The following is a 27,536-nucleotide window of genomic DNA, read 5'->3' on the forward strand; positions in this document are numbered from 1 at the left end:
CTGTAATAAGAACTTGGCTGCCCAGTGCAGTACCGCAAATTGAGTCCTGGATGCTCTGGGCTAGAGGCAGGGTCTACTGCTAACATGGACATCTGTGTAAGCTTTGCTCTTCCATTCTAACCTTCCCATACTGTGGTCAGTGGACTAATAAATGCTGGCTTGTTTTGAGAAGGCCACCCTATGTTGCTGCAAAACTTCTGCCGGTTGTATGGTTCCCAAAAAGGGGTAAGTCTCCAACAGGGGCATAAAGTCCTTTGGACCCGCTGGAGAAACCACAGCAAGAAACGGAGTCGTGCAGCGTGGGGCTCTCCCTTACAAAAAGTGAAGGCTTAGGGCAGAGCACTAATGGGGTATACTCCCAGAAAGCGAGGATAAAGGTCAGAGGCCTGGTAGGCCCTGGGGAGCCATAGATAGGAGTTTAATGTGAAAGAAAAGTGCAGGTTATAGAGTTGATGAAGCAGCTGTTACAGAACAATAGCAGAAGCGGTACAATTAATTATTCTGCAAGTGCCAGAATACATTTACCTGGAGCTGTTCCCCCCCCCCCTTTTTTTTGTTTTTCCCTTAACAGTATTGAAGGAGAATATGTTCTAGTGGCTGGCGATGAAGTCACCTACAAGATGTGCTCTATTCCACCTAAGAATGAGAAGCTGCAGGCTGTAGATGTGGTCATTACCCACCTAGCACCTGGAACAAAACATGAGACCTGGTCAGGACATGTTATTAGTTCCTAAGTTATCCTGCATGGAGCTGTATCAGCGAAGACACTCAACAACTGACTTTCACGTGAGACTGACAAATGAATATTTTGCATATTGAGTGGGAAAACTGTTAAGGTAGGCATTGGCCAAATTACCATTTTTATAATAGGCACGATACTTAAAAACAACATACAAACTCTAAGGAAAAGAATAGCTTAAGGAAATTTCCATGCCGGACTTGTCTGCTTTTGTGATCTGTGACCTGATGATAGTGGCTGCCCAAAGGTGTTAGGAACTCTCATGAAAACAGATCCGCAGCACCAAGGGACATAGCTTAGAGACCCAATATCCACCTGTAACATTGTTCCCGTGGGCTAAATTTCAGTAAATGTGATGAATGCTCAGGCAGCAGAATGTCAGCAGAATACTGCTAAAAAGTCTCTGAGTAAATGTACTTGAGAGAACGAGAGAGAGACATTCGTTGCTGCAATTTCTTTTCTTCACAAGCTAAATAACAAGCACACTGTACAGTCTTTATCTGACAGTTATCAGTTTTGACAGCACCTTCTGGTTAACTGTCAGGTGGAACAGTTGCAAATTAGCTAGCTGCAGGAGTGTGGAATTGTTAGCTTTATTAAATGTGGGTTGTTTGTGAATTTACTTTGTGTGCCTTGATGGGTGATTAGCAACAGATTTACAGGCCAGTAGTTACAAAAGTAGGTTGCTTCACACTAAGCAGTAGAAAAACAACAGAGGTGGGAGTGGTTCACAGCCTCTGATGGTGCCTGAATTTAATGAAATCTTTTAACTGCCTTGATTTTTTTCATATATCCATGTTTGATAGAGTAGTTAGTGTCTACCATGGTTCGTTAGCATTTACACATTCACATCACTTGTGAAAAAGCGAACTCTGCCAGGTTCAGATCACTGTATATAAAATGCTCTGTGAATTATTTAGTAGCTTGCGTTATAAAGCCTTGTAGTGGATTCTGCAGTCATGTTTTCCTGCAAAGCTTGCTCGGTGGTATATAGTGCTACCACCACCACCTAGAATCTCTTCTCCGCTTCTGTTGCTGCAGGTGTTCATGCAAACTATTGTAACTGTTAATCTCTGCACTAGCTCTGATACTGCTTGTCCACCAAGTTTTCCAAATGAAGCATTGTCCCCGCCTATTCCCCCCCCCCCAAGGTAGCAGAAATTAAAATGGTTGGAATCAAACTCTCTTCTCTTAGTTACGTGGAATTTGCCTGTTCACTATAGTAACAATGAGTACTTGTGCTGTTGTGGAATGCATGAAGATGCTATTTCACAGAGAAAGGTGAAATGTCTCAAGCAATTTCAACCTACAGTGATTAAAAGAAAAGAAACGTGAAGGTTAATAATTACTGTGATGTTTTGTTTTACTTTTATTTCATCTATATTGTACTAAATAGTTTGTAAGCTAGTTTTAAACCTGTATTTGTTGTGGGTTTAACATGCTGTAGATTGTAGATTAGCCTACACTGCTTCCTTCACAATAAAAGTTTATTTCATAACTGGTTGATAAGTTATCTTCCGCGTACTCACTCACGACCTATTCTGTAGTTAAGACTAATACTAATTAAAAGTGGGGGGGGGGGGGGTGAGTGTGTGAGAGAGTGGTGAAGTTGTTTGCAAAAATCACTTCTGTGCAATATCAAATTATGGGTGTTGGAAAATGAGTAACTTTACAGTTTCCTAGCTGCTCAGAACCTTTGGTGTATTTTATTAGACGACTTTAGGTTTTAAGTAAAATCTGTATTTTTTTTTTTCAGGTGTTTACTTGATAATCACAAAGCTTGTTTATTTATGAGCAATGCAATCATGACCAATGAGACTTTTGCTGTCTGCAGCCTATATCTAGGTCAGGCGTTACACGTTTAAGACCCAGCACACAAAAACACAGTGTAATTAGCTTGTGTTTGTAGAACAGCCACATTGGTGATTATAAACATGGTGCTAGCTACGTTTTGATATATGTTCACAGCAAGAAGTCACTTCATGCTGACGCTCGGTATCACTAGGGAATCCCTGCAGGTCTAGTGGAAAGTGCCCATCTCCCCAGGCATCTCTCTCTTCCCGTCTCCAACAGTACAGATTCCTCAGACCTCTTTCCCTCCCCCCCTCCACACACCAACCCACCCACCCACCCACACACGTTCAGCTATAGGGACCAAAAGAAAAATAGGCCACAGAGGTCTGGTGTTTTCAGGTACTTTTCTTTCCTGGTTTGTAATTTATTTTATCAGAACATGGAGGTTGAGTGAATTTCTCTACAGTCCCATGACTGCAGTTTTTCTTTAAGGGTCTCCATTGTAAAGGGATCTGCAGCCCCTTACATGAGGAACAGCACTTAAATGGAATCCAGCACCTGTTCACTCTGTGTGATGCATTACTGCAGCATCCTTATTTCTTGAGTCTGCTCTTTGTTGACTTGTTTTCCACCTCAAGGGTTCTCAGACAATCAGCAAATTCAATAGCTAGTGATGTGCCATAAGGTTCGGTTTCAGAGTTACCATCATACCCTGCCCTCATGTCCGCACAGTACAGAGCTGTATTGTGGAGGAAAGGTACCAACACACTACTGGCATGGGAGCCCTTAAAGCTCTTCATCATGGCAGGGGATGGATCAGTTGATGATGGCCTGCACCTGGCATTGGCCACTGTTGGAAGGCAGGGTACGGGGCTAGATGGACCATTGGTCTGAGGCAGTATGGCCATTCTTATGTAGAATTTAAAGCTGCTTTGCAAGCCCTTTTCAGTGCCTGAGAACTTTGAGAGGCAGAACTGGCTCCCTGACAAGCCTCCCCCACACTGAGCAGAACTTGGCACAGAAAAATTCTAGCCCATCTCATGCCGGGTCAAAACAGAAAATAAAATAAAAATACTCCTAGTAATCTGTGAGCAACAGCAGCTGGAGGCTATCAAATAGGGGAAGGATCGTCTGCTTACATAGTAATCCGACCACAGTTTGGCTGAAATGTTTTCTAGGAAGTCTGTTCAACTAGACAGTGGGTTTGAACTGTTGTAAAAATCAGAATCTTCATGTATACGTCCCTGTGGCTGCCCCACTGTAGGATGCGTGCACACGCATGCTCTTACCTGCCTGCCCACTGTTCTTAGCTTCCCGCCTTTCTTAACACAGCAATTGAGTCTTGGTTTTTTCCCTTTGTTTAGTTATTTTATTATTCGTATTTTGTTTCAGCCCAGTTGTGTTTTGAACAGGAGTTATCCCTTCCCTGCCTTTTTTCTTTAAGGCAGGTCTCGGAAAAACAGAGCTGTCTGAAACGCCTTCTAATGGAATGCTCACTAGCACCAATAGGTTCCGCTTCTCCCACCTTGTACATCAGCCTCAACATCCCAGGCCGTGCCAGTGACTGTTGCAGCTTAAGCAGCACTTTTAGAGACTAGGACACTGAAGAAGCCTCATTCCCCCATCAGGGAAACGTGGAGGAGGGGTAGTTCAGCCGCTTAAATCCTACTCTAAGGAGACCTTGTCTCTCTCAAAGGGTGCAGCTGAGGCTCTATCTGATTCTGGTACTGACCAAAGAAGCAGTGTGCAGAACTCTTCTAATAGCACAGGGCGCCTTCTTCCTCGGTACAGACTGACACCTCTTGGCACCAAGATGCACCTGGCCCGTTGATTCAGGCTTCGATACCATCACCTTCTCTGCTCTGATCTCAGAGCATGGGTCCTAGACGGTTCTCGAGCATGGAGCTAACCTGATTGGATAAGGTCCAAACAAGCTAGCAGAAAACCTAGTACTCGCAAATACCTTCAGAAGTAAAATGCTTCCATTCCTGGTGTTCTCTTGGGAACTTCTGATGCTTAAGAAGAGTGCTCTCCCCCGATCCTAGTGTGACAGGGGTGCCAGGGGAGCCACACTGAGGTTGCTCCATTAGGGAAAACTGCAAAGAATGGGGCAGACAATCCCCAAAGCTGATATTCCAATACTTAGATTTACCAAGCCTGCACAAAAAAGCTTCTACAGTGCCTTACTGGTTGCACAGAAGCCAAAACACAGTTCTCTTAAAGCAACTCAGCCGTGGGCTTCCACCCAGACAGCCAAGTCAAATATGAAAGTTCTACCAATCCCAAAGGAACGGACACATCACCTCCCAAGTTAATGAATATTTCAGATCTTACCCAAAAGGCCAATCCTTATTAACTAAACTAACATTTATTAAAAAAGAAAAGGGAGTGAGTATTGGTTAAAAGATCAATATACACACAGACATGAGTACAGTTCTGAGATCAGTTTCATAGTAGAGATAGTGAACTTTGGCATTAGAAAGAGTTCTTAGAATCAGTCCATAGATTCAGTCCATTATTCATATCCAGGATGATTCAGCTGGGACTGGAGAGCTCAGTCTTACAACTTGAGCTTCCCCTGCATAAAGCACCAAGCAGATCTGAGATTAAAAAGGATCAGGACCTAAGCATCACCGGTAATTAGCTACACAGATTAACATAAGGCAATTGCCTTATATGCTTCAATGAGAAATCACTATGCTGCTATCACTATATTTACAGTTCATGTAAATGTTAAGATCTCTGAATTAGCAGAATACAGCATAGACAGGAACAGCGAACTGCAGTCACTGGGTGCCGCGATCGGCCGAACCTGCAGACGCAGCAGGTACACAAACCGGCCCAGCCCGCCAGGGGCTTTCCCTGCACAAGTGGCGGAACAAGCTTGGGAACCAGCGTGTTAGAGGTTGACAATGCAAAGACTGCAGGATGCTTAACCCTTTCTGGCCATCTGGCACCCCTAGACTGCCTGTTGGATTTAAAGACAATGCGCTCAGTCAGAGTACATTTGGCCGCTATCACAACTTCCCATTTAGGGCTTGTTGGTTGTTGCCCACACTCCTACAGCCAAGTTGCTGAGAGGTTTACACAACTTATTTTCTCCCTGTATAGAATCCAGCCCAAGTGAGACTTTAATGTGGGTCTCAGTGCCCTGAGGAACTCTCCCATCACCTTTGAACTGATGGCTTTACCTCTCCCTCAAGAGTTCATTCCTTATAGCCATCACTTGGCTAGATGAATGGGCACACTGAGTGCTCTTAGGGTATACCTGCCATTTACTACCTTCTGTAGAGAGGATTTCACTGTGTCCCCATCCTTGTTTCCTGCTTAAGGTCTCTTTGGAAACCATATTAATCACACAAGCTGCCTACCAGTGAACTATCCCAAAGCCTCATGCCACCAGATAGGAAACCAGCCTACGTACACTAGATGATAGAAGGGCTCTCAGCTGCTACCTTGTCAGTACTAAGACTTCTGGGTCTCTCCTAGATCATTTGCAGAGAGGATGAAGGGACAACCTATTTCAACTCAAAGACCATCAAAGTGAGTTTTGGGTTGCCTTTTAACCTGTTATGAATCTGCTGGAAGGCAGGCTTGCCCTCCCCCCTCCTCCCCAAAGGACCAGCCTATTCAACTAGCACTCAGTCCACAGCTATAGTTCTACTAAAAGATGTCCCAATAGCAGAAACCTGTAGGACTGCAACTTGATCTTCCATTCACATTTGCCAAGCATTATGCCATTTTACCTGCTGCTGCACTCCTCTGAACAGTCTTGCCTCCTTGAGATGTTTTGTCCCTATGAGTGTGCCACTGCCTGCCCCTCAGCGCTGCTGCTCAAGTGAGCAAGCATAGCTTGGGGGTGGGGCCATGCCTCCCCTTGTTTAGTGTTGCAGAAACTGCTTTACATTCTTCGGTTGCACGTGCATGGGTGACGCTTACAGGGGTGCGCCCATAGGGATAAAACATCTTGAACGCTAACGTCACCTGACAATAGCAAAAAGCTCGCAGCTTAGTCTTTATATACTAAGGAAGAAAATTCAGACCAATACAGCTCTCACTAGAACCAATTTATCCTGAGACAGACTCAGGAAATTGTATGTTGAAACGTCATCCAAGGCTGTATCAGATGATTCTCTTGAATGGTGGGCTGAGGAACACAGGAAGGGTTGGAGCTTCCTAAAGTTCTTTTTAACCATATTCTAGAAAATGGATTGGCAACAACAATACAAAAAAAAAAAAAAAAAAGCGGGAGTGGGCGGAGAGGAGACCGGAGTTTAGTTCTGTGCCTTTTACATTGCCAGTGAGACTAACAGGCATAGCTGTTCCTTTTTTTAAAAGGTAATTTCAATGTGACTGCAGTGTTGCTAGAATACACACGAGAGGAGAGAAAGTGAGCCAGTCAACAACTTTGTACAAGAGAGGGAAAACAGCAATACCATAGAACAGGGATACTTAATCATTTTTTGTCTACAAAACCACCACCACTAATAATACTGTCCATTCAAAAGCGACAGGCAGTCTGCATTTGGCCCGTGGTCTGCTTATTGACTATCCCTGCCATAGAAAATGACAAGTTCAGCCCAATTCTAGGTCACTTCAGCAATAATCAGTATTTCCTCTTACTAAGCTGCAGATTGATTTTTTGTTATGAAGAGGTTGTGTTTACATATATAAGGCAATGAAAACATAGGTAATACTGGAACATTCAATACTCTGATACAAGACACGTGCACCACCGTAACTGAAGATTAAAAAAATATGGGGCTGCAGTGTTCGCAATGCAGGTGCCTATGACAATCTTTCCACTGACTTCAATAAAATTTGCATTGCCTTTTGACCAATGAAATTACACGAAGGCTGAACTAACCCCACTTGTGGGGCATTGTGGCACATTCTGAGTACTTTGGTCAGCTTTAGTCATATCCTGTTCGCTGGTTCGTCTGCAAGCTGTTTTTTGTTTACATAGAGGCTTATTTGTATGCATGAGACAAAATTCAGTAGCTAACCTGTTTCTCAGTGCATTGAAATCTTCAGCTCACAGTACCAAATAGTAACTTGTATCCTGGGTTTTCCAACTTTCATTTTCCATTTAAGCTTCATACAAAATCTAAAATAGTTTAAAACCTTCAGTATGCAAGTTACTTTTAGTGTGCAACGCAGTGTGAACAATTAGTTATACAGGGAAATGATAGTATGTTTAGTGCTGCAACAAACACTCTAGGATCTGCTCTTAGACCAGAATGTACAATATAGGCAACATTCTGCTTTGCTACCATCTCTCAGTTGATTCTTCAACTTGTTATTAAATATACAAACCCCTCTCTCTCCGTACAGACTAGTTTGTAAGGCATGATTAATGTTCTGACAAGTTATTTAATTATCCTACACTGCCACTCATAGATGTGACAGTTACACTTTGCAAAGAAAACACAGTAAAGGGTGAGACATTTTAAAGGTAATTTACACAGAGATAAGGCTGCTGGGCCTTTTGTGACAGTCTGTTATATTTAAACCACATGTCTAAGCATCAGTAATTTTGCTGGAGTTATCCTTAGAGGACGATTGGAGCTGTGTTGGATCTTTAGGTCAAACAGGTTGGAGGAAAAATATTTGGTTGAACTGCAGTAAGCAAAACAGCTTAATGGAAGAGATGTGGGTTGATGGCATTAAAAGAAGGAAATGGAACTGATTGGTTCTCCAGGCTTTCAGGTAAAACAAGGAGAAGACCTGGGGGAAAAAAAATCCCTACCCCAAACAAAAACTGTGGTGTTCTTTATAAAGTATAGAAAGCAGGAAAAAAAAGAGAGAAAGGCATAAGTTAGTCCCCCCTGCATCCCTTTGCAGGTCATTTTTAAGGATCTTCCCTCAGAAAACAGAGAATTCACTGTAGCTTAAGTCTGTTTTCATTATTTCCAGTGTTAAAATGCCCATTTCTTAATGGCCATCTTATCCCCACAGGTCCCATTTCATTAGTTAAGAAAACCTCCTTGGATGCAGAAAGATTACTTTATTTGAAGGTGACAAGTCTCGCTCCCTGTTTTTTACTACACCTATTTTTAAAGCACATTCACTTAATGGTGTCATTTCTCCCTTATCACAGAATCCACTAAATCTAAATCCAAAACTAACATTGCTAAGAATCAAATATGCCAGTGAATTTTTAATTTTAGCTTATGAGGAGTTAAATCAGGTAGTGTTAATTTGAGCCAAAAATGTCTAGTTGTAGGAGTTTTCAATTATGTTCCCCAATGTACCACTTCAGAGAAAAAACAGCTGAATCTACATATCCTAGTTAGATAATTCATTTTTAAAAAGACATCAGTACATAACTGAATTAAACTTGCGGCTATGGGAATACAAAAGATTGGTTCCTAAACAAATTTTGCTATATTTGACAAATCAACATTGAATTCTCGCTAGTGATGTATGATTAACAGGACATTTGCTGTTTGTGAACCATTAAGAAAAAACACCACTGGAAGGAAGTGAAATATTTCATGTTTGAAGGGATTGGTATTTCTTCTTGACTTTAGCTGAACACAGTGTTTGGCTGCTGTCAAATCTAAAGGAAAACAAAGTCATTTATTTAAAAAAAATAGCTCTTCACAGATTCTTCTTGTGTCCTCTGGTGATGTGACACTGTGGCCTATTGTTCGGGAGTCTGTGTAGATTTCATAATCATTTCCACCCTGTGGACAAGAGAGACAAGTAAATCAGCTGCCTTCTTCACAGTACACATGCATGCCTGCTTACATACATTAAGGAAATTGTGTGTGTTGCGAAAAGGGTGGATGTCAATGGTTTTCAAACTCAAAGGGAGCAACAGTCCACTAAAAAGGTTGCTGGAGAGCCAGATCGTGCAGCACATAAACCACATACAGGTTAGGCTTAACCAGCATTTGAATTGTTGTTTACTGCGATAGTAACTTAACACATTTGTAACTTAAGGTACTCACCAAACAGTGTATAAAACAGAAAAATACTAAACGATTGGAACAGTATGCTAAAAGCTGATTTATATATAGATGACTAGACGGTGTACTAAAGTCAATCTGTCACTTACTGGTCAATATGCTCAGAGTAGCTTTTGATTATTTTCTTAGAAAAATCTCTCCAGTGTACCATTTAACAAATTCAGTGACCTTCAAAGATGGGAATAATTAAAGATATACTAAAATCACTTTTAAAAAGCCTGAGCTAAATAGTACAAACCTTTAGGCCAGGTCTAACACTACAAAGTTTTGTTGGTCAGACGTTTTTAAGGTCAGGCTTGACAAAGCCCTGGCTGGGATGATTTAGTTGGTGTTGGTCCTGCTTTGAGCAGGGGGTTGGACTAGATGACCTCCTGAAGTCCCTTCCAACCCTGAAATTCTATGATTCTGTGTGTGCCAATAGGCCCGCAAAATCCCCATGTATATGCTGCTATAAAAACTGTCAGCATATGCTGTGTCTACACAAGGGAGATTAGCCCTTCAGATTTTACTGGCCCAATTGGACACACACAAGTAACTTACTTATACAGCAAATAGGAAGCCTGTCTGTAAAATGCCTACTGTAGAGTTGATAAGAGTGACAAATCACAACTGAGTTATGCAGGTTATTTCCAACTTGTGCTAATAAACTTTTATCCCGTCCCACATCTTGTAATTTCCCTATCACATTTTATAGAAAACTATTTTAGATTTTTTGTTTTAATAAAAGGTGCTTTTTTTAATCAGGCTGTCTTACTATTGCGAGTGTACAGATCTCACCGCTACAGATAGATAAATGCTAATCTTTAAAGCCTCTTTATTTAAACATCTTGATTTATAAAAAAAAACACCCTCTTTAGCCCTAGAAAGATGCTTAATACCTTCTGATGGAGGGGATGTGAAAAGGCCGGTGTGCAGAGGCATTGTTTCCCCCCACAATTTGATGTTGGGAGGGAGATGTATCAGGCCCTTTGAGCTAGAGAATTTTTATTAGTTTACACTGAATGGGTTAGAGCTCATGACTAGTACAACTTTTATAAAGGTAGGGGGAGAGATATTTTATTCTGTCAAATGTCTAAACGGGAATTGGCTTAAATATTTTTGAGGAAGAAAATGCAGGGTATTAAATGGAGGTAAAAAAGTTCAGCAATGTGAGGAGGTGCCAATCCCACAAATGGGAGTAGGCAGAGGCAAAACTCTTGAACAGTGTCAATTTGCAATAAGTAACCCCTCTCTCACAGTAATACTCTCTCACAGTAATACTAGAGAGAAAGAAGCCATTCTTATTTTACCAGCTTGAGGACAAAGCCTTCTCTCCTTTGCTCTGCTTGGGTACAAGTTAACTGTCTCAAATAATACAGTGAAACAGTTTTTATGGACACTTACACCTAGATGTAATAAATATAAAGTTTTCAGCTGGCTCTTTTATGAACTTCAAAATGGAATTCTGTTCCTTCGCCGTTCTCTCCAGCAAAGGGTATGATCTGAAACTTACTGAAATCAAGGGATTCTAGCTGGATAATTTACTAGATTTTCTAATCCTTTTGCTCATGTGCGCAGAAACAACTCTGGTGAGTTAAGAATTGCTACAAAAGAAGCTCACTGTAGTAGATTAAAAAAAAACAACACAAAACTTCAGAGAATATTCATCAGTATATTTTAAAATAAAGTCTAAATTGGGGCAGACATCATTGATTTGCCCCAAGAAAAGAATAGTTTTAGAAGCTCTTTGCTAGCAGAATACACAGTAATGAAAACACCAGATACAAGATTTTTCCTTTTAAATTTTCTGGACTGAAATTTATTAACTTCATTTAGTAGTTTCTACACCTGCATTTTCATCCTCAAAACAAAAATATCTAAGACGATTTCTGTTTAGCCATGGCAGAATAATTTTGCAAAATCCCAGAAGTAAATTGAAATCTTTCCATACTGTGATTTCGAGGTTAGGTGACATTTCACATTATAGCCCAAGAGGCAGGCAGATGCAAGCACCTTAGAAACATCTCACTTCTGAACTGATTATGAACTGCAATAGTTTTAAAGAAAATGCTTCATAAAATTTGATTAGCAATATTTTCAAGAAATATTTTGAAAGGACATTCTGAAAATACACTAATGTTATGAAAATATTTCAATAGTAAATGCTGGAGCTGTTTTCATATCACTGAATGTTATTACTTAGATCAGAAGAAAATCTGTTTTCAAATGGAAGATTTAATATATTTTAATAAGAGTGTTTTTAGGTCAAACACTTCCATGGTATTAAAATATGTTCTTGCTGAATAACTATACTGAAAAATCTTTGTTTTTAAGTATACAGCCGTCAAGGTGAATGGTCAGTGTAGCTGGTTATGCCTGTACTTGTGTGTCAATTACAAACCCATGTCAAAAACAGAATGGAAATAAATCATTTAGTCTGGAGAAGGATTCAGAATAGGTCACCAAGTTCTCACCTATAGATCTCACCACAGTATGTTATAGCCTTGAGTACAGAGCACTGGTGTTGATCATTAACATTTACCTCTTTTACTAAGATGCTCCTCTACTCAACATTGTTATGAGCTAGATGAAACTTTATTATGGGGTTGTGTTAAAATCCCATTGAACTCACCCATCAGTTACCATAATTGTAAGCATAATCCCCCACCCAAGAATAAAAGTGAGAGAGAACCTGCCCAAGACATTTTAGCAGAGCACTGGTTTTGGTGGGGATATTGGGGGAGAGAGAGATCACACAAAATGAGAACAGAGAGAGGGGCAAGAAAGCCAAGCAGCAGACTAAGCACAATCTGACACTGGAATAATCCACACACCGAGCTTTTGGGTCTGGTTTTCGCTAAAAATGCTTGGGGGCTATAAACTAAGCAACTGCTCCTCTTGATCTTCTGCACTCAGAAAGTCAGGAATTGATACATTCCTTGTAAATAAATAAGATGGCATCAAAGAAGATACCAGACTACCAATTTCTATTTACAACCGGAACATCTCATGGGCCCTAAGGTCTAGCTGCTCTGGTCAAAAAGGGGCAACAGTATAATTTAGATCACTTCAGTGAGGAATGATGAGGTTCAATAAGTTACTCCCAGTTTGTAGACATGTAGAATCAGAATCAGGCCTAGATGTTTGAATATAGGATGACAATAGTAACATTTTTCTATCATCATCTCTGGTACTTGTATTCCTTTCAGAAGAGGGAAAACTGCTCACGCTCTAGAGGTAACTTGCTTGCTGTGCTGTGACTGCCTTATACTACATAAGGGAGGGAAATATGTTTGACAAAAGATTAAAGGCATAGCGTGGATTCAGTCTCTAATATAATTGATTAAAAAGTCCTGCTTATGGAGCTTTCAGTTTGGGAAAGAGATTCTAAATGTATATGCAGAAATAGTTCAGTACTCACTGGCATGGTCTTATCTCCAAAGAAATAGATAGTCTTGTATCCATCGTTGCAGGCAATTCCTAAGCAGTATGTCTTATCCCAGCCATTTGGAAATACATCAAAGCTTATCTGCCCCCCTAAGGAAAAGGTAGACAAGAGGTAAGTGTTAAGGGGTGGGGGGAAGGAACTCTATTTTTATGAAGGGAGAATGATGGAGGCTGAACTCCACTGAAGCAGATTCTGATAGAGGAAACTGAACAAGTTCGAGACAAAAACTACAATGAAACGGAGTTAAGGCTCAGAGAACACATCAAGACTTAGTGTAAAACACATTACAGGGATGTTACAATTGTTACCAACCCAAGTGTTCTACACTCAGGATATTCAGATGTTTAAATTTAAAAGAAATCCAAACATCTTTGGTACACCCAAACAAACCAAACTCTGGCCTGTAGCAACAGGATGCAAGAGCACAGGATTTTGATCTTGGCATGTTAGTGTTTGTGGTCCCACATTAAACTGATTTTTAAAGGTTTAGATTTCTTCCTGTCTACAGTATCATGCATCTACTAGGACCAAACTTCAATTCAGACAGCTCTCAAAAAATTTAAAAATAAATGTTTAAAGTTCAAGTGCCTGCTTCTGAGTGAAAGCAGATCATGCCACACCCTTGTTCTACATAGCAGAAAGGGTGACAGGCTTGGCAGATTCAGACATTGAAGAAAAAGGCAAGTGAAGCCTTTACTCCATTGGTCCCCTTTTTTCCCAAGCCTGTAGAAGCTTCTCAGGCTTGTCTACACTTAAAACGCTGCAGAGCTGCTGCGCTTCAGTATAGACACTACCTATGCCCGCAGAAGGGATTCTCCCATCGGCATAAGTAATCCACCTTTCCAAGAGGCAGTAGCTAGGTTGATGGAAGAATTCTGTGTAATGCTGTCTACACAGGGACTTAGGTAGGCTTAACTACATCGCTCAGAAGTGTGGATTTTTTTACACCCTGACCGATGTAGTTAAATCAACCTAGTTTTCTAGTGTAGACTAGGCCTCAGTGGGAATCAAGCTCTACAAGTGTGTCTGAATATGGGCTAGGGGTGTGTCAGCTACTCTCCCTCACCAACTTTGCAACCAACTCAGCAGAAAATGAGTGTTTTTGTATTAATGAGGACTGTCAGGTTATCACTTTATGCTTTGAACCAATTCATTCTGAAGGGAGCCAATGCCAGAATCCCCATCACCTCTACAAAAACAATGACCATTTTCAGGGACACCACATATCAGGGACTGTATGATGCGGAGTATAAATGTTTATGCTTGAGAACTTATAGATATACAATTAAGCTCATCCATTGAGATAATCCCTCAGCACCGTAAGGAACCTACATGACTCAGTGCATACCATCTTCTGGAAGGATGCTCTCAAACACAAGTAAGATTTTCAGGTAAGAATTCCAATCACTGAGAAACAAATCCCTTTGAATAGCCGGTGTGGAGTGCACACGACCTGCTCTTACTCCTTTTCTCTATGTTCCAATGGAATATACAACATTGTGGATGAGTTCCTGGTTCTTTGAGTATGACTGTGCTTACACTGTAAGATTTCATAAGAGTTTTGAAATAGGCAAAAAGGAGGAAGTCAATCTTTTTAAAGGCTTGTCTAAACTGGCACTTTACAGCGCTGCAACTTTTTCGCTCAGGGGTGTGAACCCCCCCCCCCCCCGAGCGCAGCAAGTTTCAGCGCTGTGAAGAGCCAGTGTAAGCAGTGCACCAGTGCTGGAAGCCGTGTTCCCAGTGCTGGTAGCTATGCCTCTCATGGAGGTGGGTTTTTTAGAGTGCTGGGGGAGCTCTCTCCCAGCATTCTGCCGTGACTACACAAGCCACGTTAAAGTGCTGCCACGGCAGTGCTTTTGCATTGCCAGTGTAGACTAGCCCTAAGATAGTGGTCTTATAAAGCAAAGCTTTTCACTCTATTACGGTGATCTTTGAGTTGCTACTTTTATTCTAAACCTGTATTTTTCCAAGGGATTTTTAATAATGTCAAGCTTAACACTGGGCTGAAATTTGACCCAAAGTCTCAAACAGGAGGATTTTCTTGATATTTTAAAAATGTTTTGCTCAGTTTAAGTGGATGTCATCATAGAGGATTGTTCATGGCAAGCCCTGTTTGAAACTCATTTTGCCCCAAATGTTTAACACTGCCGGAGGTAGAGACAGACAACCATTTGTTCTTTCTACTGTAAATGAAAGAGAAAGTGGAGAATTTGCCCAGAGATTTTCAGTAGGAAAAAATAGGAAAGAGAAGCCTAGAAAGACACATTCTTACTGTGCAGAATCACTGTGCATCTTGTGTCTCCTGTTGAATTTCCTTTCTGTCTCACACCCCTCCCCCCTCCTCACACACACACATACACACAATACAACCACTGAAATTAAAAGACAAGGGCTAGTAATGGAGGCAGTGTTAATGCAGTAAGTATTTGTAATGTACGTGGTGGTCAGAAGCAGCATCTCTCATTTGTAAAAATGTATTACACATTTCTGACTAATCAAGCAAAATCACTGTATGAGAGACATCAGAAGATAATGAACTAATGAAAAGAGATGCAGTTTTCCTTTTGTTGTGGTGTCTTCTACCACAAAGTACCTAACGAAAAAGACTTCATGTACAAAATGGCAGCAGCCTGACAACTGAATCATACAGCAGGAGCAATCTGGCAAGAGGGTATGATTTTTTTTAAATGAAATTCTTTTTTTTAAAAAAAAGTGATACCTATAGAAAATGTGAGGCCTTTTCCTGCAAATTCTCTTTGTAAATCAGCTACAAATTTCTCTCTTATATGTTCCCTCTGTTAAAAACAAAAACAAAGACGGATCAGTTAAGTGATTTCTATTTAGCAATCAGTATCAGAAAAGGCAATATTAAGCAGGGAACTGCGGTTCTATCTAGCTGCTCCCAAGTCCATGAATGCAATGGTGCAGTACTAGTATTTTAGAGATATGTTCTGCTCAGCATACACCTGTGTAGTGTGGAGTATCTCCATGGGGCTACTATGACATTACACAAGTGTACAGTAAATACGAACAGAATTTGATCTATACCATGTTATTTTTCACTTCCATCTGAGGATCTCAATGTATTTTACATACTAATGAATTACAAATTAATGAATTATGTATTATACCCTTGCTGAAAAGCTCAATTTCACAGATGGGGAAACTGAGGCACTGTGAGGTTAAGACCAAATTTTCAAAAGTGGTCTCTAATTTTGGGTGCCTTACACTTTTGGGCCTGAGACACACTGAAAATCAAACCCTAGTTGTCTAAAAATTAGGCATCCAGTAACTGAGGTACTCTAAGTTAGAGACATTGTTTGAAATCTTGGGTCTTGGTGACATGCCCATGGTCACAAAAGAAGTCTGAGACAATATAGGAAACAGAGCCCAGATTTCTCAATTCCCAGTCTTATGCGTTTAGGCACAAAACTATCTCTGCCCTGGTAAACATAACTGTATTTTAAAGAAGGATAATGCTGAGTAGTTTAAGCCTCAAGTTTAGGTTTTGTTTAAAAAGTATTGGAGAAGGTAATAAGAAATTTTTTTTATTTTCATTAATTTTCAACAAACATAAAAGCTAATAGTGATCGGTACTATAAAAAACCCAGGATACACCGACAGATGAGCATTTTTTGGAAGGACTGGTGCAGGGTGAGAAGGAAGGGAGATTTATAGTGTTGGAAACGCCTCACAACAGCATTGTGCTAGAGCACCAGAAAGAGAAAGTGAAATCAGCTAATCTGTTTTTTACATTTCCTGCAGTTTGAACAATGAAACTCAACCAACAGCAGGGAGAAAGGTGTTAAACACAAGAAGGGGAGTTTTCGAAAATATAGTTTGACCATGACAGTGTCCTTTAGAACAGTGAGGAATAAGAGATGTAAACCATTTTAAAAATTGACTCACTTTATCAAGTTCATAGAACTCGATTCGCTCTTCTTGGCTGCAGCTTCTCCCAACAGGGCAGACATTCAGCATCCCATTTCGGAACTCAATAAAAGTACCCCTGAAAAAAAAGAGTCAACTGTCACTGCTGAAAAGGGACACAAGTCCACATATATCTGAAAGACAAAAACAGTTATGATCAGATTGCTGAATCTCAAGAACTTTTGCTCTATTACTGAGATCTCCAAAAATGGCATTATGTGATGAAAATATTACAGTTTAAAGGAATTGTGTTTGCCCATTACATTAGTGATAGCTGAGGAAAACACGTAAGTTTGCATTTCAAATTGCAAAATGTAATTACCCAAGTAGAAATTTGCTTAGGACGTCAGAGTAAATAGGATTACTACATATCCTGCACATTGTTGATAAAAACAGTTATAAGTGCTCAAGACCTTGTGGGTCAGATGCTCAGCCCCATTCCTCTTCCTTTGTGTAAGCAGCCAGAAACCCAGCAGGATTCGATTCCCCTGGCGTGGAGGAATCTTTGCTTGGTGCAAAGCCCCTACACTACCCGTGCTAATCTCTGGTATAGAAGACACTCCCAGTGAAAAGGACGCATGGCGGAAGCACCCCTTCACTCTAGTAATCGCTCCTTGGCTGCTGGATCAGCTCTCCTGAGACTGTGGCTGGACGGAACTGAAAGCAACCTTAGGACAGTTCTTAGCCAGCCCCAATATTGGGGAGTTGCCAGGGTAGCTGAAACCTGTCCTTCACACTCCTTGTCCTAACTGTGTGGAGCAAAGGATCTAGCTCAGCATCTCCAGCAGCTGCATTCCCAAGTACGGTGCAGGGCAACTGCTCTCAAATTTTAGAAGAAAACTTGCAAACTTATAATTTATGGAGCAATAATGCCTTTGAATTCCAAGTATCAGAGGGGTAGCCGTGTTTATTGCTTTTTACAAATCCAGACTAAGAGTCCTGTGGCACCTTATAGACTAACAGACGTATTGGAGCATAAGCTTTCGTGGATGAATACCCACTTCGTAAGATGCATGTAACGCGTGTGACAAAGTGGGTATTCACCCACGAAAGCGCATACTCCAATACATCTGTTAGTCTATAAGGTGCCACAGGACTCTTTGCTGCTTTTTGAATTCCAACTGCGTCAAGAAAATTCCTTTTACACCAACTTTAATTTTCCCTCCCTGGGAAATGAAAATAGGAGGTATCCCAATCAGCATCCAATGTTCTGTCTTTCTAGATTTGTATAGAACAATTTGTTCTATGGGGAATAAGTAATTCTCTGTTCCCTGGCAAGCAACTTTGGACAATCTTTTCTTTTGATCCTTCTTCACCTGCTCCAATAGCAGAACTTGTCTTCCTATGTATGGGATTGCTGGAACAATAATATATATCTATCTCAATTATACAGTGTGCCCTCAAACACAACCATCCAGCTCTAAGTAGACTGGACATTGTCTTCCAATTGATGCTCAATATCCCAAAAGTGGGAATATCCTCTCCCCTACGAGGTGCATGCGCATATACCTACCTTTTCTTTGGCAGTTTAATCTTTGCAATGTAACTCAGACAATAGTTGATTAGATCTTGGAGCAGGTCCTCACCCAGGTGACTTTGAATGCTCTAAACATACAAAAAGACTTATCAGCTATAGGTCCAGAATTCAAGGTTCCGAAAGTAGCTAATTGACAACACAGGTTTTGGATATTCATATATAGCAGATCCCAGAAAAACATGCCATAGATAAGCGATTCTCCATTAGTATGTGTGCAGCACTGGTATGGTAGGCTCCCATTCTCTACCTTAATTATATACTGCTGTGCTGGGCAACTGATCATCTCTCCTTATAACATGCTCCTCCAAGCCCCTACTTCAAACTGTGGGTTAGAAAATGCAGGATTGAATGGAAAGGGGCAGACAGTGGCAAGTACAGTGTGAGATACCACTGCCTTAGATATCAATCTGGGTCCTGAACTATTTTATTTTCCATTCTGAAATAGCTAGATTGAAACACTTAAGCTCATCACAATATTAGATTTAATCAACAGTATTTTCTCATCCACTTACAGTATTTCTTGCAGTGATTACACTAATCAATCAAGAGTTCACTTTATGAGCTAGATCCTAAGCAGCAGCCAGTACATTGCACTCATTTGGAGGGTGGTGAGGGAACGAAGATGAAAGCCACCTTTCCAGCTTCCCAATTCTCAGGCCTGTCAGGGATCAGATATAATTTAGAGTAGCCTCAAGGTTGCTCTAAATGAGACCCAATTGCCATGGAAATTCTATGAGCTGGGATCACTAGAGGGTTCCAGCTAGGATCCCTATGCCAGCGGCTAGGAGAGATGTCACTCAAGAATTTCCCATGCTGGAAAAATTGTCATCTAACCAAATCTACCAGGTTTTGAGCAGCACAAAACAGGAGGTTTGCGGCAAGGATCTGGCCCCATACCTTGTGTCAGTTTACAAAGAGCAAAATGAACAGTCAATTACACAAATAAAAGACAACATATAAAATAATTTCAGATTTTATTAAAAAATGAGCACTAAAACTGCATACATACCTGCTTGCACAAAAATTTCCCATCTTTGTATGATACAAGACCATTTTCTGGAAAGACGTAGTCAAATTTTTCAACCACTAAAATACAAACAAAAAAATGCTGCAGCTTATACATTGTCTTTCCTCATACTTTATAGTATGCAAACCCTTTCAAGTCAAAATACAGTAGTTTTTAGAATATTAAGCACAAAAGTTACACACTTGTAATGTCCAGTGAGAGACTCCAAGGACCTAATCCTGCAACTCCTCTGTATTTATTCCTCCTTCTGAAGTTACCAGGCGTCTATCATGTGAAGAGCTTGTAGTTAAGTTACATACATTTAGTGTTAAGGATCTGACTCCATCCTTAGCACATTTCTTTGTGCTTTATTACTGTAAACTGTCCTGGATCCAGTAAGTATTGTAAAACCTTGGAACAACAATCTGGATTTAAATTGATACGAGAATGAAGGAAAGTTTACCTATTTGAGTGTGATTTTTTTAATGCAACTCTGCCTTATTAAGATTTGTGTGTGTATTTAAATTGAATTATAGGAGTATTGAGTCTCCTGAAATATGTAATTCATATTAGAAGATGAAAATATATGGTTACAAAATGGTAAATCCAAGCAGCTTGTTCTGCGCCACTATATTTCAATAGGAAAATGTACAGTACTATTTCTTTCACTACAAGCGGTGTGATATTTCTGCTAAAACTAAAATTCAGCATTCAGATTCAAATGAATTTTGCAGGAATAGGTTGAAAAACACTATCAGATCTTTTCTTGAAACAGAATATTCTGTTCCACAACTACTGTGAAATCACATCCTTATCTGAACATTTGCAGTAGTTGTAATACTGCTGGAGATTATTTCAGGGTATCAGGATCTTGCTAGTGTAGGACAAGATGACTTCCTAGAGGCCATGTGAAACAATGATTAGAAAAAATGTTCGTGGTATGTAATGGGCTTGCATACTTGTGAATTATGGAAGGCTATTAATATTGATCTTTCACATTAAAAATATTACATAGAGTTAAAAAGGAAAAGAACCAGATTTTCTTTTCAGAGCCACCATCTAATAAAATCAGCTCCTGCATGGATGAACACATTAGATAATTTAACAACCTATGTAATGAGATATATAAAGATGTTAAAATATATATGTTACTACAATGCTAGTGTGGAGTCAGTAATTCATTCTCAGTAGCAATCCCTTAAGAAGAAATGTCAAGATCTTTAAGATATAAAATCATTCTACCCAAAAGCATAGGTACTAGATAGGACTTTTAATCCAGCTGGTAGCTGTCCAAATAGGGTATAAAATTCAGCAATTGTCATATGCTAACCTGAGCAGGTTCTGAGTGGGACAGTAAATAACTAACATTTCATGAAATTGGTGTGATATAATAAAAACAGAGAAACTGATACTCAGAACAAGGAATAAGGAAGCTTGCATTTAATGAACAACTCCACTAGAAAGGGTTTGTATTTACGCATCAGGACTTCCTCATAAGCCATTCATTTCAACTTGGATTGCATCATCCTCTTTTCTTACCATCGTCTCCCAGCTGCTCTTGAACTTTGTCAAAATCTGAACCACCTACAACTCCAACTCTCACCTTCTTCCGCAGCTTCTGCAGAAAATCTGCCATTTCTGCTGTGATTTTCTAGATTAAAAGAAGAGTTTACAATTTTTAGGTAGTCTAGGTACTTTTAGCATGAGTTACCAGTTGACCGTAAATACAACAGTGCAGTGGGAGAAAGGTCACTGGGAACTAAATTGTGTAGGGCTTTAACAAACAATATGTGAGCTTTTTAAAAAATGCCTTTGATAAAATCTTCGCTTAACGTAAAAATGCCTTAAATAACAAGGAAGCCACTATAGCTCACTAATGTACCTCGTTCCCTACTGCTAAAAAGTAAAAAAACTGCACTGGCTTCTGAGGTGTCTTCTAGGGCAGCCTCCACATAGACTGAACTAATCCCCCTCCTGCCCCCAGTTTGGAAGTCAGAGACATCAGTAAGTGTAGCACAATGTCCATATCAGAATAAATGGCTTACAATCATTACACTGAACTCATAGGTTAAAAAAATGGCGCTTATGAGCAATGCTGCTTCCTGAAACCAAGAAAAATTGAGAATCCAGGAGCTCCCTCCCCTAAACTTCAAGCCAACAACATACTATACACCCTCAACTCTCTCAAGATGGAACAGTAGGCATTTCCTTCAAATTACTGGCATTATCTCCATTTGTAATTCATGGAGCTTCAGTCAGCTCACTCTCATTCCAGCCAGCCAGCTATTATTTATTGGGACAAAGTTACTCCTAAAAACAGAACAAAACACTGTAAATAATACTAAGGTACGCCATCATCTTAAATCTAATGAATTAAAAAAAACTGAGTTAAATTAGTTTCAGGCCAGACAACTGCCCACGAGCATCCTTGCCAAAGTTTTGTGGCTTTATAACATTTTTTTTTTTTTAAGATGTCTCTTCTGTTACTGTGTGAAACACTCATGCAAAACAAAGGAAACAACAAAACTGGCTATATGCAAAGTACTGTCAAAGGTACAAAGTAAATAAACTGAAAAACAGTTGAAAATGTCATCCGCATTTTCGATTATAGTTACACTGAATATACAAAATATTCAAAAGGAATAGGATTTTTATTTTGAAGCGATTACAAAAAATCTTGTTACAAAAAATCTCAGTTTGATATAAACTCAGTGCATATGACTATATAATTATTAATTTCCTAAACATCGCATGCAGCTTGTTACTTTTAAATCAATAGAAAATAAATATTCCAGCCCTTTGGGAAAAAAAACATGAACTGCACTTTTATTTATTTTTCTGAATCTCAAAGTGAGTTCTATTAATGTCTGTTCAACAAAATCCATCCTCCAGTGTAATATAATTAGTGCTAGCAGAAGGGTTTTGGAATAATTAAGGAAAGATGCTCCTGTGACAGTTAAACATTGGAGCTGACAACACAACATGCTTCTTAAAGCAGAATCCCAATACTGACACTGAACTCATCCCATGTGGCAGCAATGGATACTTTAAGCTTGCTTTATGTAACAACTCCTCTGCCACTCCGACCCTCAGTGTACTGGTTCCTATCCTTTCTGGACTACTGTACCAGTTTATCAGACAAAGGCCTCACGTGAACTAGTCAAGCAGTCTCCCATTTAGCAGTATGCACTATAATATCATGTGGTTGTTTGTTTTAATCCATGTCTCCAGTCTCAAAAGTCACCTAAATCAGAATGGACAGGGCTCATCATTAAAAATAGCAACACAGTACTAATCACAAAGCCCTAAGTTTCTGGGTGGCTACTCTTTCAGAGTTTGCACATGGGACAGAACTGGCGATCAGGATGTCACAGCAACAAATGATTTTTGTAGTGTAGTGGCTCTTTGAGCTGTGGTCAAGTGAAAAATTATCTAAGTTGTATTTTCTAAATGGAAAACCAACCTAATTCTCAATTACTGGGGGACAATCCCCACTCAATGATGTATTTTGCTTTCCACAGCCAAATCTCTGTACAACTTTTCATGAGTGATGTACCCAAGTATTCGAATTCTAATACCTAAACTGTATTGTTCAATCTATTCACCTACATTTGGGTTATTGCAGATTATGTACTCTCTGTATCATATGACTTTTAAAAAATAACTTTGTATATGTGGCTAATCTAAGATGTAGACACTCTTTTCCCAACCTAGGTTTATATAATTTTTTTTAACATTAGCTTTAATACAAATATTAAATCTATCACAAGTGCAACTTGTGTGAATATTTTCAGCCAAAACCTATTTTTACTGAAGAATATAGATTTGGGTCAACCAAAAATTAATGCAAAGCCATGACAAATTTGCAGAACAGTTTCATACCAAAAAACTTTTTAAAAGAGTTTTGATTTTTTTTGTATTTGAAATGAGTTTTGTTCTGAATTTTACGTCAGTTTTATTTTAAAAAGTTTTAAAAAGCTCTAAAACAGAATGAAATATTTAGTTTGACCCAAACTAATTTTTTTTTAACATTTTGGGTAACTGAAAAGTTCAAAAAATGTTCATCCCACATCAACCTGAAACTATTTTCCTCTCCAATTTTTCAGCATAGCCAGTTGAGTTGAGGGAGTGGGGAAATCAGTTATTTGCACAGCTCTAATCACAAGTCACTGTCACATGGTGTTGACAAGCCATAATACTAAAATGCAACATTCCCATCTTCCATCAACATGACAAACTCAGCATGAAAAGAACATGACTGTAACACAGGGTCCCCCTACTGGTGTAAAAGTGATACAGGGAATGGTAGCACAGGAGGGCAATTGTAGGTGCCAGATCTTTGGTGGGACTGGAAACTGCTATTTTCTAGGTCTTTGATAGCAGGGCTTTGGAGCGGAGCCCAGAGCTGGAGTGCGGACCAGTGGAGCTGCAGGTTTTTGCCTGGAGCTGAGCAGGAACACAGCTCCAAAACCCTGTATAGTGTAGCTCTCAGGGTTTGTCAATTGCATATGTTAGGAGTCAGAACTGACTGGTCCGAGACCGTATCACTGATAACCCCGCCCAAACCACATCTCTCACCCCAATAACCGACCCTATACCCTCCCCAAGCTCCTAGTCCAGCCAGAGACTCCCCTAATAATCACCTGCCCAGATCCTTCTGCCCTGCAACTCCAGACTCTTCCCCCCGCAGCTCATCCCTATATTCCATAACCTCCCATATGTCCCCCATGTAACCCCACAGCCCACCCCAAGCAACTCCCCCACACCCCATATTAGCCCAGCCCTATATCTCCCACAGCCCACCCCAACCCCATAACCTCCCCCACACCCCATATCAGCCCAGCCCTATATCTCCCACAGCCNCCCAACCCCATAACCTCCCCCACACCCCATATCAGCCCAGCCCTATATCCCACACAGCCCACCCCAACCCCATAACCTCCCACACGTTCCTCCATGTGACCCCCCAGCCCACTCCAGACCCCTCTCCCTGTGACCCCCTCCAGGTCCGAAGCCCCAGGGACGCCCCCGCCGGCTCACCTGCCTGGGGGCGGTCAGGGTCCCGTCCACATCGAAGAGGCACAGGACGCTGCTGCCCGGCGCCGCCATACTGCGGATGAATGAGGTGGCTCAGCCGGGAGTTGCACTCACTTCCGGCTCTGCGCGACCCCGCCGCGGTGGATGTCGGGAACCCAAACAGCTCCGCCGAAAGGCGCCCGCAGGCCGCCACCCCCACGAGCCCGCCCACAGTGCCACGCGCCAGCCGTGACGTGGTTCCACAGGGCGCCGGCGCAGTAGAGCGACGGTAGCGGCGGCGGCGGCGCAGGCGCAGTGTGCGGTCGCGTATCCTCTCTCCGCGTCGAGATGGTAAGGGGCCGGGGGCTGGCGTTGGGGGATGCGGCCCGGTGCTCGCCTCGCTTGTGGTTCCGGCACGAGGCCCCGCTCGGGCCCAGCGCCCGCTCGCGGGGCACGGCCCTGGCGGGATTCGCAGCAGTGCTCGGTGCTAGGCGCTGTACACGGCGCACAGCGGGACGGGCCCCGCCCCCCAGCGCTAATACTCCGCCTCCCAAGGTCCGGCCCCAGCAGCAGCTGGGCTGGGGAGAGGGGGGCAGGCCGCCCTAAACGGCGCGGGAGGGAAGGCGCGGTAGTAAAGTTTCCTCGGAGGAAGCACATAGCACCTTGCTGGCAGACACGCCGGGGAGGTGGCGCTACCTAGCGCCTGGGCAGCCCCGACAGGCATCATGACGTTTCACAGTGTGCTGGGGCCGGTGCTGGTCACCTTGCTGCCCTAAAGAGAGGATATGGGGCACCCCTGGGCCCTTCAGCCTGTATACACTGTGCATTCAGGTGCTTCTGATCAGATCTACACCTCTATAGCAAGTAATTTTGGCTCTTTTGTGCTGTGTAAACAGGCCTCAAATTGAAATCTGCGCATGACTAAGTTTCTCAACACAAACATGAGCTTCACCAATTCACTTAGAACAAGTTAGGAATGTAACTTCTATACACCAATTGTCCCAAGCTGCTTAAGAGACAAATATTGTAATAACTGCAATTCTCTTGTAATGCCAGTATTGAAGGATTTAATGGTGTGGTATGGGAATGTTTTCTTTTAGGCTGGAATCTTCAAAATTAGGACTAGACTCCATTTGCTACCTTCCTTTGGGAGATCTCTACCAAGGGAGCTTTCAACAAGATTGTGGAAAAGAGAAGACACGTGCCTACCCCATTGCTTTGGGACCCATATGTTCTTACAACCACAGAGATGGCAACCTGACAGTGCTAATTTTTATCCTGGGACAGGGCTGGCACCGTACAGATGTACTGGCAGTTTAACCCCCACTAACAGAGTCTTGGACAAGTCGATGATTGAGAACAAAGAACAGTTCAAACTGGTCTACAAGTTTCCCGGAATTAAATATTGTAGAATATTTTCAAGAATGAAGTTGCTACAGACTGCTATAACCATAGTCATCCTCCCGCCTGTCTATCACCTCTATCTGCAGGAACAAGTTTCTCAGGCTTTTGTGTTGTATGTCACTGGCACTGCTTGCTTTGCTGCTGCAATGCTGTATGGTATAAGTTATTTTCTCAGACGAATGATTGGACTGATGTACTTAAATGAAGCTGGCACCATGGTAAAAGTGGCACACTTGACATTTTGGGGAAGAAGGAAAGAAATTTATTGTCCAGTTGAAAGTGTGATGACCTTGGATGACACTGGAGATGCCAAGAATGAAGTACTGCTCCAGTTTAAACAGCATAATAGTACACAGGTTTTATATTTTACTCTAACATTTGGCCATATTGTGGATAAACAGAGGTTTGCCCAAATATTTGGAGGATTTTAGTAACTCAGATGCAATGACCAACATTTTCCAAGAGTCTAGCTTGTTTAATGTTTTCCATTGCTCTTCATGCTGAATTCATCACATCCATAGCTTAATAGATTTGTAAGCACTCAAATACAAAACCTCTATGAGCAAATATGCACACCGGTGTTTCGATAAAGGGGATACAGTGATGTAGCAACCCACTAGATAGATATTCCTGTACAACTAGTTTCAGATGAAAGCGGAATCTTATCCTACACACAACCATTATGTAAAGAAATATAGTTTAATACTCATGTCTGATGGTAACTTACACAGTTGAAATCTTAATTGTTTCACCTTAATGTGCAGTTGCAGTCGAGCATGGTGGTGGTTTTTTTGTGTGGCTCTCTCAGCTTGGCTTTCAGACTGTAGGATGGCAGTTAAAAAATATTTATTGGTAAAACTGAGCAAATATAATTTGCTATCATAGATACAACCGTAGCAGCCCACAGTGCCATTTTTAGTCTCTTCTGAGACTGCACTTTCAATTTATATCAACTTTTGATCAGGAGAGTCTTAATTATTTATATTAACATGAAATATTAGTAAGTTATTAAAATGGTATCCTGGTACAAGGATTTGCAAAAATATTGTCATGGGGATGCGGTGGAATTGCTTGCTCAGTCCCTTGTCTTCTGGACTGGCACAAACTGGGAAGTGTGCCTCTCACTTTTTTCTTTAACAGTTCTTATGTCAGATCAAAATGTGTTAATAGGATCCTGAGTGAATTTTGGCCATTGTTCATCTGTGGCTTGTGGGTTCAATGCTTGGATGATCTTCACAAGGCTCTAAACCTTGCTTGGAGGAAAAATATGTTCAACTATGTGAAAGCAAATAAAGTAGCTGAACAGTGTCTCAAGAGCCCTAGTAAAGCATTTTAACTTGTGTACACAGTGAAAAGGATAAAAAATTCTGACGAGAAGTATCTTACAGTAGTACTATTTACAGACACATCATCAGGTCCCTGTTCAAGTTTAAAAAATATTTTCTTACCCTGCTCTATAGACAATATCTTAGGTTATTGAAACAGAATTTTAAGCATTTATTTTTCAGTGCTTATGCTCTGTTGGGATTTTCTTTTTCAATTTAACCAATTGAAACGGTCAGTTTCATTTTCTTAGGCGTAGCATCGTAATATGTGGGTTGCAAAAACAGCAGGGAAATGGTTATTTTTAAAAGATTTACATTAGAACATAAAGAATCATGGAAATATTTGAATTGGGCTGAGATTTTATAAAAAGTGTGTGCATGCAC

At 40.9% G+C, this 27,536-nt stretch overlaps 3 protein-coding genes across 5 annotated transcripts in view; 2 read left to right on the forward strand and 1 right to left on the reverse strand.

Moving 5' to 3' along the window:
* The window catches only part of CARHSP1 (calcium regulated heat stable protein 1), a 55,529-nt gene extending 53,286 nt beyond the window's left edge, over positions 1-2,243 (forward strand). For both annotated transcript variants that reach the window (XM_034783795.1, XM_034783794.1), the window contains exon 4: positions 572-2,243. In XM_034783795.1, the coding sequence (XP_034639686.1) occupies positions 572-734 (163 nt within the window). In that variant the 3' untranslated portion in view covers positions 735-2,243. The remainder of the gene's footprint in view (positions 1-571) is intronic.
* Positions 2,244-9,015: 6,772 nt separating this feature from the next.
* On the reverse strand, positions 9,016-24,603 carry PMM2 (phosphomannomutase 2). 2 transcript variants are annotated; one of them, XM_034784074.1, is made up of 8 exons: positions 24,448-24,603; positions 20,947-21,058; positions 19,411-19,487; positions 18,378-18,469; positions 16,844-16,943; positions 15,654-15,729; positions 12,908-13,023; positions 9,016-9,222 (listed from the first exon to the last, which is right to left on the reverse strand). In XM_034784074.1, the coding sequence occupies exons 1-8, from the start codon at positions 24,514-24,516 to the stop codon at positions 9,112-9,114; spliced, it is 753 nt and encodes a 250-aa protein (XP_034639965.1). In that variant the 5' UTR covers positions 24,517-24,603; the 3' UTR covers positions 9,016-9,111. The 2 variants fall into 2 exon arrangements, with proteins under 2 accessions (XP_034639965.1, XP_034639966.1); XM_034784075.1 differs by having other exon boundaries at positions 24,452-24,577.
* Positions 24,604-24,682: 79 nt separating this feature from the next.
* On the forward strand, positions 24,683-27,096 carry TMEM186 (transmembrane protein 186). The gene is made up of 2 exons (XM_034784076.1): positions 24,683-24,774; positions 25,524-27,096. Exons 1-2 carry the CDS (start codon positions 24,772-24,774, stop codon positions 26,256-26,258), a joined length of 738 nt encoding a protein of 245 aa, XP_034639967.1. The 5' UTR covers positions 24,683-24,771; the 3' UTR covers positions 26,259-27,096.
* The last annotated feature ends 440 nt before the right edge of the window (positions 27,097-27,536 follow it).

The sequence above is a fragment of the Trachemys scripta genome, chromosome 10 (assembly GCF_013100865.1).
Source record: "Trachemys scripta elegans isolate TJP31775 chromosome 10, CAS_Tse_1.0, whole genome shotgun sequence".
Taxonomy (NCBI): Eukaryota; Metazoa; Chordata; order Testudines; family Emydidae; genus Trachemys; species Trachemys scripta.

What these genes read in the sequence shown, in the direction of transcription:
- PMM2 (XM_034784074.1), bottom strand. Translation starts at nt 24,516, where the DNA reads ATGGCGGCGCCGGGCAGCAGCGTCCTGTGCCTCTTCGATGTGGACGGG. An exon ending in AGAGCAGCTGGGAGACGATG is followed by an intron (nt 19,488 to 20,946) that starts GTAAGAAAAGAG and finishes TTTGTATTTTAG; the next exon opens with TGGTTGAAAAATTTGACTAC. An exon ending in AGTTCTATGAACTTGATAAA is followed by an intron (nt 15,730 to 16,843) that starts GTGAGTCAATTT and finishes TGTTTTTAACAG; the next exon opens with AGGGAACATATAAGAGAGAA.